Below are 19,568 nucleotides of genomic sequence, written 5' to 3' on the forward strand. Positions count from 1 at the left end.
TACTGGAATTTGCATTCTTAGCTTTAAAGAAGAATTAATGATAGAAAATTAGGAACTAAAAATAGGGCAATTGTCTTAATAATTCGTAACTATTGATATTTTTGTATTTTCCATGAAGAAAGAAGCACTGAAAATGATGTCAAGGGTGCTCTTTCAAACAAACAGAGAGATCCTCTCTATTTCCCCTCTATGGGTCACTTTCTTTTTGCCGTGCGCCATCCAGGTCTTCTAGAAATCCATGGCCTAGGAAACTCAGCAAGTATACACCAAATAAAAATTGAATTTTCGGCCTGAAACGAACCACTTTACAGGTAAATAATAAGAAGTTGCCTGTAATTGAAGAGATCTACGTTTCTTATTTTATTACTTTAATTCAGAAAGTGGCTCAGAGTTGGTACGACCAAGAGCAGGCCTAATTGGCGGGAAGCTTGTTCACATTCTATATTTCTCTAAGTTTGTGATAACGCATAAGTAGATAGTAAAAGGGGGTTCTGGTATCACCATGATTTTCAACCCCAATGTGATTGATTATTTATTTAAATCACATTAAGGTACCCACCTTGATTTTCTACCATAGTATGGTTAAATTTAATTTAATCTGAACATGCTTTAAAAACTGTTTTAACATAATTATGGTTAAAAAGACTTTTTACCCTTTAGCGTGGTTGTAAATAATCAACCTAAATAAGGTTAAAAACCAAACTTAGTAATTAATCACCTCCTATATTTTGACCAGAAATAAATCATACCTTAATACGGTTACCATAGAAACATGTTGAAATATACAAATGAAATTTTCTCAAGAAAACTTTTAGACGCTAACCACACCCACAGGCGGAAAACCAATCTGATACGGACTATGACAATGCCTATCGGAACTTTATACGGATGATGTGATGGCTAGCTTCGCTGGCCGGGCGAGGTTTACCCCTCCGACCCTAGCACCCCAAATACAAAAAAAAATCTGCAGCGTAAGCACTAAGTTACCTATACAATGTAAGTTTCACTGGAATCGGGGGTCTAATGCACTTCAGTATTAGACCAGAAATAAAGGATATAAACATTCGTAAAAGGGCTGAGATCATTCTTATTTAACTGATAAAATAGTACAAATGCCGCAAAAAAGCAGCAAAAGGGCCAGTCAGTCTTGGTTTCTGGAACATTTAAATGGATTGGTACAGCATGGACCTCTGTGTTCGAGCTGTTGCTGTCTTTATTCACGTTTGCGTTCCCATCGCCCTCATCATCCTCGCCATCGTCCTCATTATCATTGGCATTGGCGTCACCATCACCGTCGGTGGCGTTGTTGTCCGCGATGGCATCAGCATCTGCACCGGCGGCACCGGCCATTACATCCTCATATGCTGGAGGTGGTGCTTCATCTTCGACTTGCAGATCACCAGCTCCAATGGCTTCGTCACCCTTGTCTGCAGGGAGCGGTATGGTATAGCCCCGTGGCAGAATAGCGATGGCCAAAGCCACTCGAGTTTGTGTCCACACTTGGCCCATTTTAACTTTTTTCTAACCGTCCGTCCGTTGTCGTTCTTGTCATCCTTTTTTCCGCTGTTTCCCCGATGCGAATTGGGTTTGTTGTTGTCACAGCCAGTGGTCACAGCTTTGTGTCCATTTGATCGGGCCAACGAAGTCGTTAGATTAATACCATTGTATCTAGCTTAAGCAGTTTTTAGTAAAATAATTTTGTAAAAATAAAAATATCTTATTTTATATAATGTTTCGGTTTAAACCCTTATTCCACTATTATTTTGAATTTATTACTATAACATAATTCTTTGCCCGCCGACTGACAGAACTTTAGCAGCGAGCTCGCTTGACCCGGGTTCCAAAGTCGCATCACCCAACCTCCTAGTCAGTAAATAACCCCTTACAAATTGTTTGATCTGATTTTTGAAGTCAGCATGAAAATACAATTTCATTGGTGTGTAATACATGGCATTTCATGGGGAAAATTCTCCAAGTGAAATTTTATTTCTCATTTCAGATGAAATGTTCTTGAATGAATATTTCTTTCAATAGCACCGGGCGAGCCCGGCGGCGCCCGAAGGGCGTAAATTAACAAATTAACTCGTTCATTTAGTTTGTCAATCTTTTGATTTTGATCCAGGGCGAGCGTAGTGAGAGAATGATTTTGATACTTCACAAACCATAACAATGTTATTGTAATGACAATGACTATAAGTCCAATATATTCCATTTTACTTTAATAATAATAGTTTCTGAAAAATGTCATCTAACTCTCTTAAACATTATGACACTGTTTATATATAAAAAAATACTTCATAAAACCTTATTCACTACTCAACTTGCATGTGATTCATCATCAGTGATATCTGCAGCTTGCACTGCAGGGGGCTTAGTAACTGGATTTGGGGCAGCTGTTGCTGTTCCATTAGGCTTTGTAAGTGTGGCAAGTGGTTGTACTGGCATATTCATGGGTATTTTTGATCATTTTTGAGCCTTGAAGATTGGCCCAGGTATGCCAGACAACCGAGATTGATCTGGGACCAATGGGGAGTAGAGGTAGCTAGCGATTTGTATCCTTAGTCGTTTAATGATTGTTTGAGGCCCTGATAAAGGAAGCTCGAACTATTGCTCGTATGCCCTGATTAGGGTTATAACCGGAGGCCTTAAGATAGGTCTAAGAAATTTAAGCCCCTGTACTAGGTGCTCTCCATCTTTGAGAGCTATCAAGGTATTTTTACCTAGTGCTTGGGTCAGGAGTTCCATGTTTCCGTTCACCACGGGAATTCAATAAGTCAGGACCTTTCACCCCTGGCTGGTGGACGGAACAATGACCAACAGATAACAAAGGAGGAATTTAGTGAAGTTTTGAAGATACTTGAAAACTATTATACATTAAAAGAAGAACTTCGTTCAAAATCACAACTTGTAGGAAACTTGGAAACTCTAAAAGCTGAATTCATTGAACAAGGAAAAGAACTAGCATATCTTGAGGCTATGCAGCAAAATAAGTCCTAAAACTGAAAGTGCTGCCTGTCTATGTCAGGCAAGCGCAGCGAGCCATGCAAGCTAGCTTGCGCCTGCTTAAATATCATTTAAAGTTCAAATAACCAAGTTTAAAATGAACTTAGTACAATACTTTACATTTACAAATATTATTTTTGTAGTGCTATTTTCCGGCATCAGCTGCACAGGCGGCTCTGTGCTTGTTGAATAAGCGCAGCGAGCGATGTGACAATGCAGGTTTTTTAATTGAAAATAGTGATGGTATTCAAAATTGTTTTTGCCATGGAACTGGATTTTATGGAACTCACTGCAATATTCCCTGTCCTTCATCTTATCCTGTTGAATGCATTCAAGTTTAGCACCGCTCAGCAAGCTGCGCAATCTCGGCTGCCCTGTAATTTATTACACAATTGTAATAAATTGAACAGTTTAAAATTTCATTTACCTCTTTTGTCTAACCGAGGCGCAGCCGAGGCTGCGCAGCTCGTTGCGCGTGCCTAAACCAAGTTTTCTTTTTGCAAGCATAACACCACCCACCAATCCTGCTACAGCTCGATCTTTCAAAGCACTAGTTGAGTTCCGCGCAAGTGCAATATTAAGTGCTTCATCTTGAAGTTTCTTATGAAAAACATGACGATCTTTGGTATCTTTGAAAATTGAATAAGTCATATCATGGAATTGAGCTGCTTTATCTAATTCATTTACTGGAACATCTCCATTCAGTAATCTTTCTTTAACTTTTGTACCAGGTCCAGTGAATTTATGACCTGGTATATGTTATTCTGGTAAAAAATTTGAGTTTAACAAATCATTTACTACCCCTTGACCTATCTTTTTACTGGTCTGTACTGTACTTCCTTAAACAAATTGTGATTGTTTGCTCTTGCATACTGTACACATTCCTTTTAAAATGTATTGTTTTCCTTCACCTCCTTTCGGACGATTTTGCTCATGTAGTTGGACATTTTGGACAGTTTTCTTTCTACACCTTAGGCAGTATATAGATCTATTTAGAAGTTTGGACATATTTTTTAAATAACAGCTTAGCATTTAAGTAATTGGTTTTTCTGTGTTTCCAAAAGTTTCTTATAACATATATCATACGGGGTAATGTCTTGATTCCTACATTGAATGTAAAAGCAAGCATACAATCCACAAAGGCTACTTTTTGCATTTTGATGTTGTCTTACATTATATCAATCTGCTCGTTTTTCCAAACATATAGGAGGTGGTAATCCAAAAGAGTCATAGTATTCATTGTTATAAACAGCTACCCAATGTGTTCCAGGATCAGTGAACTCATCAAGGTTTAAGCACGGACTTTTAAAAAAAGAGAGAGGTCTTCTAGAAATCCATGGTTTAAGATAAAGCAACCTTCTTTTGGTAGCTTTTCATCACGCATAAAACAACCTTTAAAATCTTTTTCATTTTGTAAAATACTTAAAATGTCATGATTACACCTTGTCCACGATATAGTGTAAGTTATCTTCTGTGACTCATAGCTCCTACAATTTTAAATTTACTGCGCTTTCAAATACCGCGTTCGAAAGCTGACGTTTGCATCTTTCTAATGAGGTACGTTGAACAGCAGCAATCAGAGTTGTTTTGGCAACACAGTGGCGTCCGAAAGACAAGGGACCATGCCCAAATTTTGTGAAAGATTGTCGATTTCGACTCGCGAGACCGTCGTTGTCCTCCACACTTCGGGCTGTATGATGGTCAAGATCGCCAAAGAGCTCAGCATCAGCATCGTGAATGTGTTCAGGACGCTCAAGAGATATCATGAGCTTGGAAATTCCGGCGACAGACCACGCAACAGGGCCAAGACCGTGAGGTCCCCCACCATGGTCAGGAACATGAGGGAGCATGTCAGGCGGAACCCCAACGTGTCCTTGAGGAAGATGGTGGCCATGATGCCCATGTGCAAGTCCACGGCGCACAAGATCATCCGAAAAGATTTGGGCATGAAATGAAAGCCCAAGTCTTTCCGCCACTTGCTCTCTGAGGCGACCAAGGACAAGCGCAACCTTCGATCAAAGGACCTGCTCAAGAGGCTGAGGGATGGTCCCAAGGAAGGGGTGTGGAGCGACGAGAAGCTCTTCACTGTGGAGCCCAAGCTCAAAAAGGAGGACGGGTGGGACCTACGCCACCGACCACAGCAATGTGGACCCCAAGTTCCGGTTCGTGGGTCGCCGGCAGAAGCATGGTCTGGACGGGCGCGACCACGTCCGGGAAGAAGTCCCCATTGGTCATGGTTGACCAGGGGGTGAAGATCAACTCGAAGAAGTACATCAGCATGATGCAGGAAGAAGTGTTGCCCTGGCTAGAGTCCCTGGGAGCCCCATACTTGTTCATGCAGGACGAGGCTCCCGCGCCCACCTCAAAGTTGGTGTGAAAACAATTTTCACGATTTTCTCTGCAAAACGGAATGGCCGCCATCCAGCCCGGATTTAAATCCCCTGGACTTCAGTTTGTGGGGAATCATGGGGGCAAGAGTCAACAAAGTCCCCCACAAAAAAGTCAGTGCTCTAAAGGCCGTCCTCATCAGGGAGTGGGACCGTCTCCCGGAGGACACCGTGTGTTCCGTCCACAATCGAGTAAATCATCCTAATATGATATGGATAAATGATGTACATGATGAATGATTGTTCCCGGAACGGGTTTTATCAAAATGTTAAGATAATGTATGTTATTATCTTGGGAAAATCCCAAAGTTGTTGGATTGCCCATCGTGTAGTCCGTTTGTCGTTCAGTTGTCTACCAAATGTCACCCTAATGCTTGTTAAGACGTCGTGATCCATCATAAGTAGCTCCTCCAGCCCTTGATCATAGTTGTACAATTTCACTGGAACCTGTTGTTTTAAAGTGCTTTGTGATTCAATGTGAATCAATCTCTACATCATTCCTATCACCAAGGAAAAGCTCCAGTACCCGAGGGGCTGATCAGCCCAGCTATAGCCATGGTTGAGGAATGTCGGCTACATGTTTGAAGGGAGGAGAAACAGGAAATCCCCGTCTACCACAACCGCCTATCACAACCCTCTCAGATCCAATGAGGAATGTGTTAGAACCAGGGTCACAATTCCGTGCTCGAGGAGAGCACAGTCACGCATCACCCTTCATTGAGGACACAAGTCTTGATTTGGAGCTCAAGGAGAGAAGCCAGTTTTTGAACCTCTCCAAGGAGGAAGCACCCGCCATTGCTAAGTGCTGGGACTTTGTCATTGTTGTGGTGCCAAGAAGTGGGAACTGTTTTGAAGGACAGAGATCGTCATCATATGGGAGTAGGAAACCCAGGAAGCCGTGCACAAGAGCAAGAGGACCTGGGAAGTGCCGAGTCTGAGTACAGCACTTCGTCACTTTGTTAGTGGACCTTCAATCCCGTCGAGTGGACGTCATCCGAGCATCTCCATTGGACCATCTCACCAGACATCAAGCAGTAATTATTAACCCATTGATTTCATATGAGTATGTCCCCTTTTCCATTGGCCCAACAATTCCCCCACTTTTCTTACCAGAGCAAGACAGCTGATAGGCGGTGTGTTTGTGATGAATAAAGTAGATTGAACTGTACAGTTTGCCTTGAAGAGTAGCCTAGATTTCTCAGTCGACCGAGGTCGTGCTGGCATCGTAGGGAGTAGAGGTAGCAAGTGATTTGTATGCAACAACTGTATCTAAAGTTCATCACTCTTGTAGCAGAAATCAGTAGTTAGACTCTAGAGTAGAGGTCGACTTTGATAGACGCATTTAGACTAGGATAGTGACCACATTTTGCAGGATAGTTAGCCTTGAAGATTGGCCCAGGTATGCCAGACAACCGAGATTGATCTGGGACCAATGGGGAGTAGAGGTAGCTAGCGATTTGTATCCTTAGTCGTTTAATGATTGTTTGAGGCCCTGATAAAGGAAGCTCGAACTATTGCTCGTATGCCCTGATTAGGGTTATAACCGGAGGCCTTAAGATAGGTCTAAGAAATTTAAGCCCTTGTACTAGGTGCTCTCCATCTTTGAGAGCTATCAAGGTATTTTTACCTAGTGCTTGGGTCAGGAGTTCCATGTTTCCGTTCACCACGGGAATTCAATAAGTCAGGACCTTTCACCCCTGGCTGGTGGACGGAACACCGTGCGTGCGGCCGTTGCCCAGGTGCCTCAACGGCTTCGCGAAGTGCGGTAAAACCGTGGGAGTCACATCAAAAAATGTGAAACAAGAAAGTTGCGGTATGTCATCAATAGCATCGTGTTATAATTTCGCAGCAATTTGTCAAATACAAGCCAAGAAAATCAAGTTTTTCAACTTACACTATATCGTGGACAAGGTGTAGATAAACTATGCCTCAATTTCTCCTGGGTAAAAAAACACCTTTAGCAGACTTTTTAGGTAAATAAACGCCCTTTCCTGTGCTTGCTTGAAGTAAATTTTCTACTTTTTTAATATGGCGTTTGGCTCCAGATTCCATTTTATTATTATGTTTTTTTTTATCATTCACAGCTTTTGCAATTCCACCATCTGCACCAGCCATACTTGCTGCAACACCAATGCCTGCCAATAAAGTAAGTATTGTTATGATAAATCATAGATTTCTAGACACTGGATGTCGGACGACCGACCACTCGGCTGGTAAAACAGTACAATGGATGGTCTCCTGGAAATTGATTACAAACCGGTTTATTGTACTGTTTAGCCAACCGAGTGGTCGGTCGTCCGACATCCAGCGTCTGGAAATCTATGGATAAATCCTCCATTTTTCTCTAGTTGTGTTTTTGATAGTTTTAAATCTTTTGATATTCCAGCAGACTTTGCTTTGTTTAACTGGTTTACTTGCGTTTGTGTTAAAAGTAAATGATGATTGGCTTTCTTTGAAGGATCAATTCTTACTATACATGGTTTATTAAGTTTCAATTTTCTTAGTTGCGACTCTGTGAGATGGATAGGTGAATTGATATAGTTTGGCGTATACACTTAGTAAGCAAAAGGGCAGGTCTATTCTCGTGTATTTCACCAATCGTTCTAGCTAAACTGATCGTCCGCCAATTAGCATGTTCAATTAGCGAGCCAAATTTGAGAGAGCAGATCCTTAATCAAGGTTCCGTGAATATGAATCGCTACAATAGGTTGTTTTCCGTGAGTTTTGTATTTGTTTTTGGATGTGTTTATCTTAAAGGGATTTTTATCTTATTACTCTCATCTTTTTACTTTCTAGATTTAATGTGGCTTCTCTGTGATTGTATATCAAAACCCAAAATAGATAGTCATGTACAGGAATTTCTCTAAATCTTAGGTTAATTACAATATTGGGAAATTGGGTATTTTCATACAACTCTGGTTTATGGTGTGAAACATCAATATGAAATATTGGAAATGAAGTTCTAAAAGTCTCAAAATCTATTTTAGTCATGTATCCACCGCTTCGCGGGCGGTCAAGACCGCTGCATTGTAAAAATCTGTCATAAATCTCTGTAATATCTGTGCTTGTAAAATTATTCTTTATTTCTTTATCGGGAAACTGAACACTATTAATCTCAACATTCACACTTTCTACATTCATATTATCAAATATCATTGATGAGTGATTTTGAGATGTATTTCTATTAAGGTTCTGCAAAGCAACAAAGACTCTTTCTGGCTTATGAATAGTGCTTGATAGTGACAATCGAACCTCTAAATTTTTTGGAGGTTGATTTCTATAAACCTACATTGAGTGCTGACCATGATAGATTATGTGATGAGTCTTTAGCTAACTGAGTCTCTAGTTTAGCCATGGTGCTCAATGATGGTTCAGCATAAGGCATCATCCAAACACATTTTGTTATGGCAACTTGGCCATTTGCCACAGCATTAGCCTTTTGAACTAACCTTTCTGGTTTGTTTAAAGTAAATGTAATTCTATGTTTAACTCCTCTGAAAATGTGATCTACTTGATCACAAAAAGGAAAAATACGATTCTGGGGCAACAACAAATTTAAAGTACCTGAGCAATTTCGCACAAAAGTTCTTCTACCATTATCTTTGTTCAAAAAGCAGAGTTGAGTATGTTTCACAGCATTTAGTTTTTCTTCACTTGTGTATTTTAAAATGTTATTGACTAAAGTAGCAATTCCCAAATGATCTATTCTTTCTATTTCTGTATCATCACTGTAATATCGAACTTCTTCCAATATGTTAAAACCATTATCAGATAGGGATACATCTTCAGATGCTTCAGCAGGATCCTCGTTTCTCAGTCTGATAGTCAAGTTTAAATAAGACTCACTCGGCAATAACCACAAATCTTCATTCTTCGTTGTAAAAGAATAGTGATCTGAATTTTCTAGCGTTACCTTCTTCATAAGGTTGATCATATACTTTAGGCTCTAAACCTAAAAGTTTATGTAAACTTCCTTCAGAAAAGTCCATTTGTGCTCCCTCTATCAATTTTACATAACATTTAAAAGTTGATTCATTTACACCCAAGTGCAATAATGTTCTTTTTTCAGCGCTTGCGCCCGCTTCGCGATGTTCGCCAAAAATTTCATAAAAATTGTTGTGCTCATCAGAAAGTTGTTTATTTAAATATCTTGAAAGAGCACTTATTTCATACATTCCCTTTGGAATTGTGATTGATACAGTGAGATTGTTATAGGTTGAAGTTACTTTGTTATTGCCATATTTTTCAGATACATTGGGTTATGTGTACCATAGATATATGCTTTTTAATCCAATTTCAGGATTTTTACCCAAAATTAGAGGATGGTTTGAATGAAAATCATATCTATATACTAGTTTGTCAACAGTTAATAAAACATAGTTGTATTCAGGCATAGTAGTCATTTCTCCCATTTTAATATCCATTTTGTATTTATTAATTCACCTTTAACATATTTATAATAAAACCTAGCTCAGGTGAATGTGCAAGCCGCACAAGCTGGCTTGTGCCAGCTCAGCCGACACTGTGAGCTGTGTAAGCCTGCTTGTGCCGGCTCCCAGACTGTGAAGCAGCCACCAAAGGCATTATTCCTGAGTTTTTTGATACAACAGTCTGTGTTGTTTGAGTGTGATGTAATTGATTGTTAACATTTCATCAAGAATTCCTCTAACATCCCTTTTTAGTTCTCTGCTACTCCACTCGTAGATAATGGAGGTAAAGATATTGAGCAGGTCTCATCTATGAAAGATCTAGGTGTAGTCCTCCAAAATAATGGAAAGTTCGATGAGCATATCCAGTTGAAAGTTGGTAAAGCTTTTCAAACATGTGGTTGGATATATCGCACGTTTAAGTCCAGAGTAGTATCACGATGCTAACTCTGTACAAGTCGATCGTCCTGCCACATCTTGAATATGCCTCACCCATTTGGGCTTCAATGAGTTCAGCAGGTTTTCAAAAGGTCGAACAAGTCCAAAGATGTTTCACTAGGAACATCACAGGATTGGAGAGGCTCTCATATTGGGAGCGGCTAAAAAGTTGGGACTGTACAGTGTTCAGAGAGGGTACAAAAGGTACCAGATACTGTACGTCTTCAAAAGTATCCATGAGCTTTGTCCAACCCAGGGTTTAGGGTCAATTCTGGTGACCGTAGAGGCTTAATGTGCGTTTTGAGAGCACCTTCAAGCCCGCGAGAAACCAGGCTAGTTAAAACAATAAAGTCCAACTCTCTTCTTTCTCGGGCTCATTCATTGTTCAATTTGCTTCCCTCTGATATTCGTAGGGAATACGTAGGCCTTGTTGATCCGGTAGCATCTTTCAAGTCAGACTTGGACAAATTTTTAGATAGCATACCAGATCAACCCTACATTCAAGGACTAGCTCGGTCTGCCAACTCAAATTCGTTGGTAGACCAAATATCATATAAAAATTGAAAGGTAATAAATAGACGAATTATAACCTTTCATTTTAATAGTACTGGGGATTACATTCCCTGTACCGGTTAGAAAAGCCCATGAAAAACCAAACCAAAAAAAAAAAAGAACTAGCATCGTTGACTGAAAATATCCTGGCCAGCCTGCTCCTGATGCGTCGGCAGTCAGAGCGTATGGGGCAGACGAACAAGGAAAGTTGAGCAGAGTGGTATGACCTAGCTTGCTCTTGGCCTAACAGAATTGGAACTCAAAGTGAGGACACGAGGTGAGCATTTGCGTATTGCCTCTTAGTAAGTCCCCGCAAATTGGCCACAGTAGTTGGTAGGGAAAAATCCTGGATGGCCTGAACCCAGATCTGTGCCTGAACCCTGTGAGGCAAGGGTTGAATTCCCGCAGCAGATACGTCATGCCCCAAAAAGGCCAGGTTCTCCTTTCCAAACTCACACTTCTTCGTCTTGATTACCAATCCGTTATCGGCCAGTTTATGGAACAGAATTCTAAGATGCTCGCGATGGTCGCTCTCGGCTTGGCTAGCCACCAGAATATCGTCCAAGTATACGTATACACAAACGAGATATCCCCCAGAAGCGAATCCATCATTCTATGAAATGTCTGGGCCGCATTGCGAAGTCCAAACGGCATTCTCAGCCACTCGAATAACCCGCATGGTGTTATTACAGTCGTCTTTTGGATATCTTCTGGAGCCATTGGGATCTGTTTGTATCCCCGAAGCAAATCGATCTTCGAAAATATAGTAGTCCCAAACAATCCATTCGCAAAATCTTGAATATGGGTACCTGTCCGGTATGGTAACGTCATTCAAATTGCAGTAATCTCCGCAAAATCTGCAGTTGCCATCAGCTTTTGGTGTGGCGTGAAGAGCCGAAGCATAGTTGCTTTTTGAACGTCTGCATATCCCCAAATCCATCATAGTTTGGAAGTCTTGTTTAGCCGCCAACAGTCTATGCTCATTCAGGAACTGCCATTCTCCATGGCTCATTCAATGGACGTGCCTTCGATACTGGGTGGCCTGATGTAGGCAAAGATCGGCCTTAATTAAAGGCCTTAGATCGAATATTTCGTGTTAGGATCAAAAAGGCGAGAGTTTGCCAGATCAATAACAAGACTGTTGGCTCGTAAAAAATCCACTCCCAGAATTTTTGTTTTAAATCTTTTAGATGGAAATTCCAAACATACGACTGCTTGCCAAATTTCAGTGTCCGGGAAGTCATCCCATAACAGAGAATAGCCGAGCCATTGGCTGCAGAGAAAAATGGTTTCCCCCGCAGTGATGCTTTGACATGCGACGGAAAAGGCAGAACACTAATTTGGGCGCCCGAATCAATTAAGTTAGTTTGATTATTTATTGAATTCGTAACAAATAAAAGTCGACCACCTACGCCCATTACTGAATATCGACTTCGACGTTTCTCGACATAGCGTGTACCCCAACCTTGGATCTCGGACCCCGTGAAACGAAAGAAAACGGTTTCTCACAATTGATTGCTTTGGGACCAAACCGCTGATGAAATTGACACCAAGGTCCGCCGTGCCCAAGGAAGTGGGAGTTCTATCTTGATTTTTCCGGACACCGCTTGAATTGCTCCCATCTTAGTCGAAATAAGTTGATGGGCTAAAAGAGCCAAATCTCGGTATGGAGTATCGTCCAGAGGTGAAATGAGATGAGAACGCACATCCTCTGGAAGATGATAGATGAACAAGCTTTTGAAAAGGACACGTGGATTGTGTTCACTGAGAAAGCCCAACATATCGTCCATAAGTTGCGCCCAAGGAACCTAATCTGGTTAAACGCTGCACCCTCTGGTAGAAAGAAAGCGTATACGTAGAAACGAGCCGGGTTTTCAGGGTAGAATACTTCGACCTAGAGGGCTAGTCACCCTCTACTTTGACCCTTTTGATGCAAGTTTTCGAATTAGGTCCTTAATTCGCTTGGCACTTAAGCAACTTCTCTGGACAAACCAAAAAAGTATTTAGGTTTTCCTTGGCCGTTCCAAGGTAATTCTCCTCACCACCTTTTCCATGGGCACTGTACCAAATCAATTGAAGTCATCTATGCTATAATATCACATTTTCGTATGCTATTTTTCAATTTTGACCATTCCGTTTGTCTAATCCCGCAATAAGGGTTCGTATTAGATTAGAGCCAGCATATTTCGGATAGTTCAATTACCAAGTACAAGCGCATTTTGCCACTATTCGCACTTTTTGGCGCATAAACTTTCATAATATACCTAGAATCAAGTGAACGCGTCAAACGTCGGCTTTTTGCGAATTTCGACACGGAACCTCATCAATGTCAGTTCCGATGCTTATTTGTCATTGGAATGATCCGTCTTTTCCAATTCAAAGAAGTTTAACTAAAAACTTCCTATTGAGCTGGATCTGCAGAAAGAGAGCCTAGATCAATATCATTCAAGCATGTGGTTTTTACACTACTGCAGGGCCTGAATGCTTTTTTCTGCACTTCGAGCCAAAAAGGAAGCTTTTGATCTAATTTCCTCTGAAGTTGTATAAACTGATGAGTGAATGTACGACCTCGACCAAAATAGGAGTCGGAACTCAATTCCACCAAGTTCAACTCGACTAAACATCAACTCGACTAAACATCAACTCGACTAAACATCAACTCGACTAAACATCAACTCGACCAGGTGCCATCAAATCGGCTACATTGAACTCGGTCAGGTTTACTAATACTGGCAAAGACTCAAAAAGTGAATTGTAATGTAATGGAGGTGTGAGAAGTAAAAAATATTAAGCTATCCATGTTTAGTGCCACACCTATAACTAGTAGTATGACGAAATATTATTACTCGCTTGGTCGTAGGGAATTACGGTAAGAATCGGATATAAGAGCATCGGATATAAGAGCAGGATTGTGAATCCCCGAAGTATAGTAAAGTAGCATCGGATATAAGAGCACAATATTTTTGGGCCACATCGGATATAGGAGCAGAATTGAAGGCGGCAAAATATTTCTTGTTATTTCCCGCGCTCCACAATGAAGCAAAAGCTCCTTGCCGATTTTGACAAGCTGTCCAAGATAAGCCTGACCGAGGCTGCCACAAAGTTAGGAGTCAAACGTTCTTCCTTTGGAAACTCTTGGTTTTTTCTAACTTCATAGCCAGTATGTAATTCTGTGACAAATATCTACGTATTTGGTGCGTAAACATACAGCCAACACAGTGCCCTCTTTGCATTTTGTTTCGTTTTTGTCGATTTTTATGGTTGCATTTTGTTTGGACCGTAAAACTACGTCAAATTATAGCTTAAAAATAAGTTTCTTGTCATTAGTTTTGCATCTGGAGTCGCGGAACTGGAGCATCGGGTGTAAGAACACATCGAACAAAAGAGCAGAAATTCACGGCCCCAAAGCTGCTATCCGATTTTTACTGTATGTTTATAATATGCAAAAATAGAAGTAATTCCCACTAGGATCACGGAAAGTGTAACAACTAATCAACTATAATTCTATGCCGAAATCGCTAATATATATATGTCAATGACATTTGGTTCAAAAAGTGTTCGTTTAGAATCTTGAACGTACAAGCAATGCGACTGATTTAATACATACCTACTCACAAATCGTATCAAAATCGTAGGTGCCCTAAACTAATGAAATCGTAAAATTGGGCCTTCACTTTTTACACTTGAATAGATTAATGACCGGTTTATGAAACTATGTGTTATGAAAAACTTTCAATGACTCACATAGTAAAAAAGGTAATCAAACATAACAACAAGGCCAAACTTGTCGTGACATACTCATTTAATTTATATATCACTTTCAAATTTTCTTAATTGAACACGTTAGAAATCGATTTCCGATTGCATAAAGAAATATTCGGGTGTGTTTTATAGGATCTTACAATGAAACGAAAAGCTTGTTGTGGCCAAGCGAAGAAGCCTGCAAAGTCTTTGCGTGGCATTTGCTTTACCAATTCAACCGCATAAAAAACGCGATAAAATCTATTTAGTTGATACCGTTAAAAGGATTGTTAGGACTCGATTGCCTCTTTTCATACAAGTAAAAACGAAGTTCTATGCAAGCTAAAACTGGGCGAGGCCTCAGAAACCATCACAATATCAAAAGAAATTACGTACAAACTTTCAGTCGCACTTTTGCTACTTATTTGATAAGAACAGCAATGGATTTGAATTACCTATTATTCTTCCGAGCCTTACCCTGCTTATATAATGTTTATTTTCACCTTTAAATACCTATAACTTTGGCTTCAGCTTTGAGAGTTGAGTTTCTCGCTTAATTAGACAGATCTTATTCTTTTGCTTTGCCCATTTTCAACCGACTTTCTCTTCAACATATGAGTGTGAGTATGTGTGTGTGTGAGTGAGAAATATAGGTCGTCTGTGTCACAAAATTTGGCTTGGTCTTGCAAATAGAGCATATCTCTCTTAATTATTTCTGTTATCATCATTTTATCAACGTTGATAAGAGACAGACAGCCATGTCATCCAACCCTTCCACAAAACGAATTGGAAAATAAATGGTGCCAACGTTTGGCAACATTGGCTAAATATTTCCTTTCCGAGTGTGATTCTGAACTAGAGATAACGAGGTGTCACAAGCGTGTCTATTCAAGTTTTCGACTCATCTGACGAAGGTGCTTTCCCACATGAGAGTATCAGCTGTCGAGTTTGTTCCAGACTCGCAACTTGGAACAAATTCAGCAACCTGTCCGACCTATTGAGGACATATGATAGATAAAGCTGACCATTGCAAAAGCTCAGGAGTTGAGAACAAAAATGGAGTTTGATCCCAAGGAACACCAACATATTCGATGGAACCCCATGAAAGGTGAGTGGATCTTGGTCTCACCTCATCGCATGAAGCGCCCATGGAGCGGTCAAGTGGAGAAAAGCCAGGAAGAGGAGCGACCCGAATTTGACCCCAATAACCCGCTCTGTCCGGGCGTGACTCGTCCCAACGGGGCCGTCAATCCCGTCTACGATTCAACCTTTGTCTTCACCAACGACTTCCCCGCCCTGTTGGAGGATGTTCCGAGCCCGCCCTCGTCGAGTGATCCTTTGTTCCGGTGTGAGGCGGCTCGTGGAACCTGCAAGGTCATGTGCTTCCATCCCAAGTCAAATGTGACCATTCCAATCATGACCTTGGATGACGTGATAAAGGTCATCGATCAGTGGGTCCAGGAGTCCCGGACCTTGGGCGCTCAGTACGCTTGGGTGCAAATCTTCGAGAACAAGGGTGCCGCCATGGGATGTTCCAACCCGCATCCGCATTGCCAGATTTGGGCCTCATCGTTCCTGCCCAATGAGGCTCGGGTCAAGGATGCAAATTTTAAGGCCTATTTTGAGGAGCACTCTCGCCCAATGTTGCTGGACTACGCTCAAAGAGAGGTGGCGAATGGCCAAAGGATCGTGGTTCAAAATGATGATTGGCTGGGATTGGTGCCCTATTGGGCCGTGTGGCCTTATGAGGTCATGATCTTACCCAAGACTCGTCACTTGAAGCGTATGAATGACCTGGACCCGCCTTTGAGGCGCTCCTTGGCCGATGTTATGAAGCAAGTCACGATCAAATATGATAATCTCTTTGAATGCAGTTTCCCTTACTCCATGGGATTTCACGGTGCTCCCAGCGGACCTTCATTTGAAGGCCAATCTCAAGACCATTGGCAACTCCATGGGCTTTATTTCCCGCCATTGTTGAGGTCGGCCTCTGTCAAAAAGTTCATGGTGGGTTACGAGATGTTGGCCAACTCCCAACGGGATCTGACGGCGGAACAAGCGGCCGAAAAACTAAGGAACTTGCCCAATGTTCACTACAAAGCACAGAAAGCTTAGCCCATCTTAGTGATACTTTGCTTGATATGGCATACATGTTCAACCTCATGCCAACTAGAGAGCTGTATTGAAGAGAGACTTCATCCCTATGTCAGTCTTGGCCAGAAGTTCAGTCCCTATGTTGGCTTTATAGAGACTCCAAGAATTCATCCAGACACAGTGTGCTAATAAATATTGTCAGGGGCCTTATTGACACTCAAATCAAATTAAAGGTACAATCAACAACGAAGCTTTAATAGTCTATGAATCAAATAGTAAATGAGAGATTATGCAATATAGAAGTTGTATAGTGGCAAAATGTGTTCTCATTTATCTCATTTCTCAGTTAGCGCGAATAGGTTCCTTCGTCCATCTTCAAGAACTATCAAATGTCATAATTGATCGCCAATTTTAAGATTATTCATTGCAATAACCACTTTTAAAGTTTCTCTGTTTGACTCAAAACAAATTGGACGGAGTGACGCTACTCTTTTTGCCAAGTGCTTCTAGATTTGGTAATGTCTGAGGAATTTCTCTAGATTTGCAAGTACGAACAACCATGAACATTTTACATGCGCCCAGGGTGGTCTTTAACCCGTAGACTACTGGCTTTTGTTGCTAGCTAGACCATGTGACAGAAAACTTCAATTTTTAACGTGTTGGCCCAATTATTGTTCTTTATTTTGTGACGAACCAAAGCAACCAAGATACTTTAGAGAATTAGCAATTCTCTAGTTTTGCAATTCATTTGGTGTCATCTATTGATGAAATTGGCATTTGAAGAATGAATTTAACCTCACCCCCCCTCGAGTATCATGTCGATGTCTAACACTTTTTGATATCGTCTTAATCGTGGATAAAAACGTCTCTCAAGGATACTTGCCCAAGATTCATTAAAGGGATTAGATATTTCAAAGCCATATTGGAGCCAAAATTATCTGCTCATTGAGCTACGACACATTTTCATCCTGTCAATTGAGCTCAAAACCCGGATGAATTTGGTTCTTCCTCACAATTTTATGGGCATTCATGGTATTGTCAATGTAAACCCCCATTTTCCTCAACATATCATTTCTTAGATCTTATAGTTCTACAAAGATTCTTGAGGACGAAAAATGGGAATTATTTGGGAATGTGCTTTTCACACTTGACCGAAATCAAATCAGGCCAAGAAAAAAAACGTAAGAAATATATTTATACCTATACGTACTAGATGGCTTTAAAAGACTAAGCACACGAATGAAGTGCGGCAATCAACTCCATCTTCCTAACGATCAATTGTAGAAAAACCTCCAAGGGTAGAACTGGAAAACAACGAAAAAAACCAACCCATCTGCTCCACGATTGAACAAGAAAAAAGGGTTCTCATTTCACATTTCACACTTTTCCGGGGTGAAGTCGTGGAGTTGAAGTCGTTTTCCCCTGTGGACGCCAGTTATTGAACCGAGCTAGGAAATGCCCTGTGTACGGACATTAACTTAGTAAATTCAAAGTCATTGAGGCCACAACCAGTCAAGGGCAAGACGCCAAGAATCGCGACAAAGCGATGTCAGTTGCACCTCCAACAGATTGCCAATTTTCCATCTTGATGCCCAAGCCCTCACCTAGCTTTCATGAGAGTTTTCACATAGGTATTCCGGCATAATTTTCCAAGGGTTCGTGCATGCATCCACCCCTCTCCTGAGGACAAACCTGCTTTCAAACTCGAATCAAGAGATTCTGATTGTGTACTGCCTGACGTCGGAAGGACATACATCATGACCCGGGAATGTTCAAATTGTGGGTACAAGTTCGCGTACTCGCACATACATGTATGTAGTTACGTACGTGCGTACAAGGGCGGACAATTAATCGAGTCAATCTCTATTAGGTAGGGGCAGCCACCGAGCACGGAGCAACGGAGACGGACGGATATTGAGATCATTGAAGACGGACCGAAAAAGTAGCGCCAACACTCGCTCTATTTCATGGAATGAGTAGCACTTGGGATGAGTGGCACTAGGACTACTTTTCGTACTTCCAGAAGTTGAGCATTGATTGCTCATCAGATGAAACGTCTGTCTGGTATGTACGTAGTAGTATTCCTTGTCGGTCTGTGAGTGGGCCGTCCGCTCGATGGCTTAATGATTTCCACGTGTTCGAATCCACCACGTAGCGCACAGTCACCGCAAATTGTATTCCTATACGAAGAAAGGGAGGACAGGAAATCCGAAACGCCTTGTTGCTCATTCTCTCAATTGGGGAGAGGGTGCTCCTGCACTGCTCGTTTTTGATGCCCAATTGCGTCAATTCCGAGCGGAGAATAATTGAATTGAATCCGTCCAGGCGGTAAAGTACGCTACCTACTACATGAAGCAGTAAGTACATAGGTACATCTTCGGATCCGTGATGATGTCAAGATTCAAGATCAAGTCAATCATTGGGCACGTGGCATTGGATGACGATCATGATCATGATCCTTCACCTCAACCCACCAACCAACCAACCAACCAACCAACCTATCGATCCATCCACATTCATCCCCTTCCATGGATCGGAATGTACTTAGTGCACTACGCATGCTTGTTCCCATGTGAATTGACAAGGCCTGAGAAGCCTACCAACTCCCAATTTCATGTAATGTACTACGAACAAGACGAAGTGAATGAACGAACGACGCCACATCAACATTCAGCCAAACATGAAGAAACCTACTACCCAGTCTGAGAGCCTCTTTGGTACATTGTCTGGATGGTTATGGAATGAAGATGTTTTATAACACAACAGATACAAATTGATAATTGATCCCTTTGTCGAATTTAGAAAAGATATGGACGTGGCGTTGATTGATTGAAGTTCGAAACAGGGCTTTTCCTTATGTTATTAATTGGGTTTAAAAGTCCTTATTTTACCCGACTGATAGTACGCCAAAAGAGCTCAGCCTTGG

General features: G+C 41.2%; 1 protein-coding gene across 1 annotated transcript; it reads left to right on the forward strand.

Moving 5' to 3' along the window:
* Positions 1-15,282: 15,282 nt before the first annotated feature.
* On the forward strand, positions 15,283-16,965 carry LOC131886291 (probable galactose-1-phosphate uridylyltransferase). The gene has a single exon (XM_059234580.1). The coding sequence runs from the start codon at positions 15,605-15,607 to the stop codon at positions 16,661-16,663; it is 1,059 nt and encodes a 352-aa protein (XP_059090563.1). The 5' UTR covers positions 15,283-15,604; the 3' UTR covers positions 16,664-16,965.
* The last annotated feature ends 2,603 nt before the right edge of the window (positions 16,966-19,568 follow it).

This window comes from Tigriopus californicus, chromosome 9, assembly GCF_007210705.1.
Source record: "Tigriopus californicus strain San Diego chromosome 9, Tcal_SD_v2.1, whole genome shotgun sequence".
Taxonomy (NCBI): domain Eukaryota; kingdom Metazoa; phylum Arthropoda; class Copepoda; order Harpacticoida; family Harpacticidae; genus Tigriopus; species Tigriopus californicus.

Coding starts and splice junctions, on each gene's coding strand:
- LOC131886291 (XM_059234580.1), top strand. CDS start 15,605: ATGGAGTTTGATCCCAAGGAACACCAACATATTCGATGGAACCCCATG.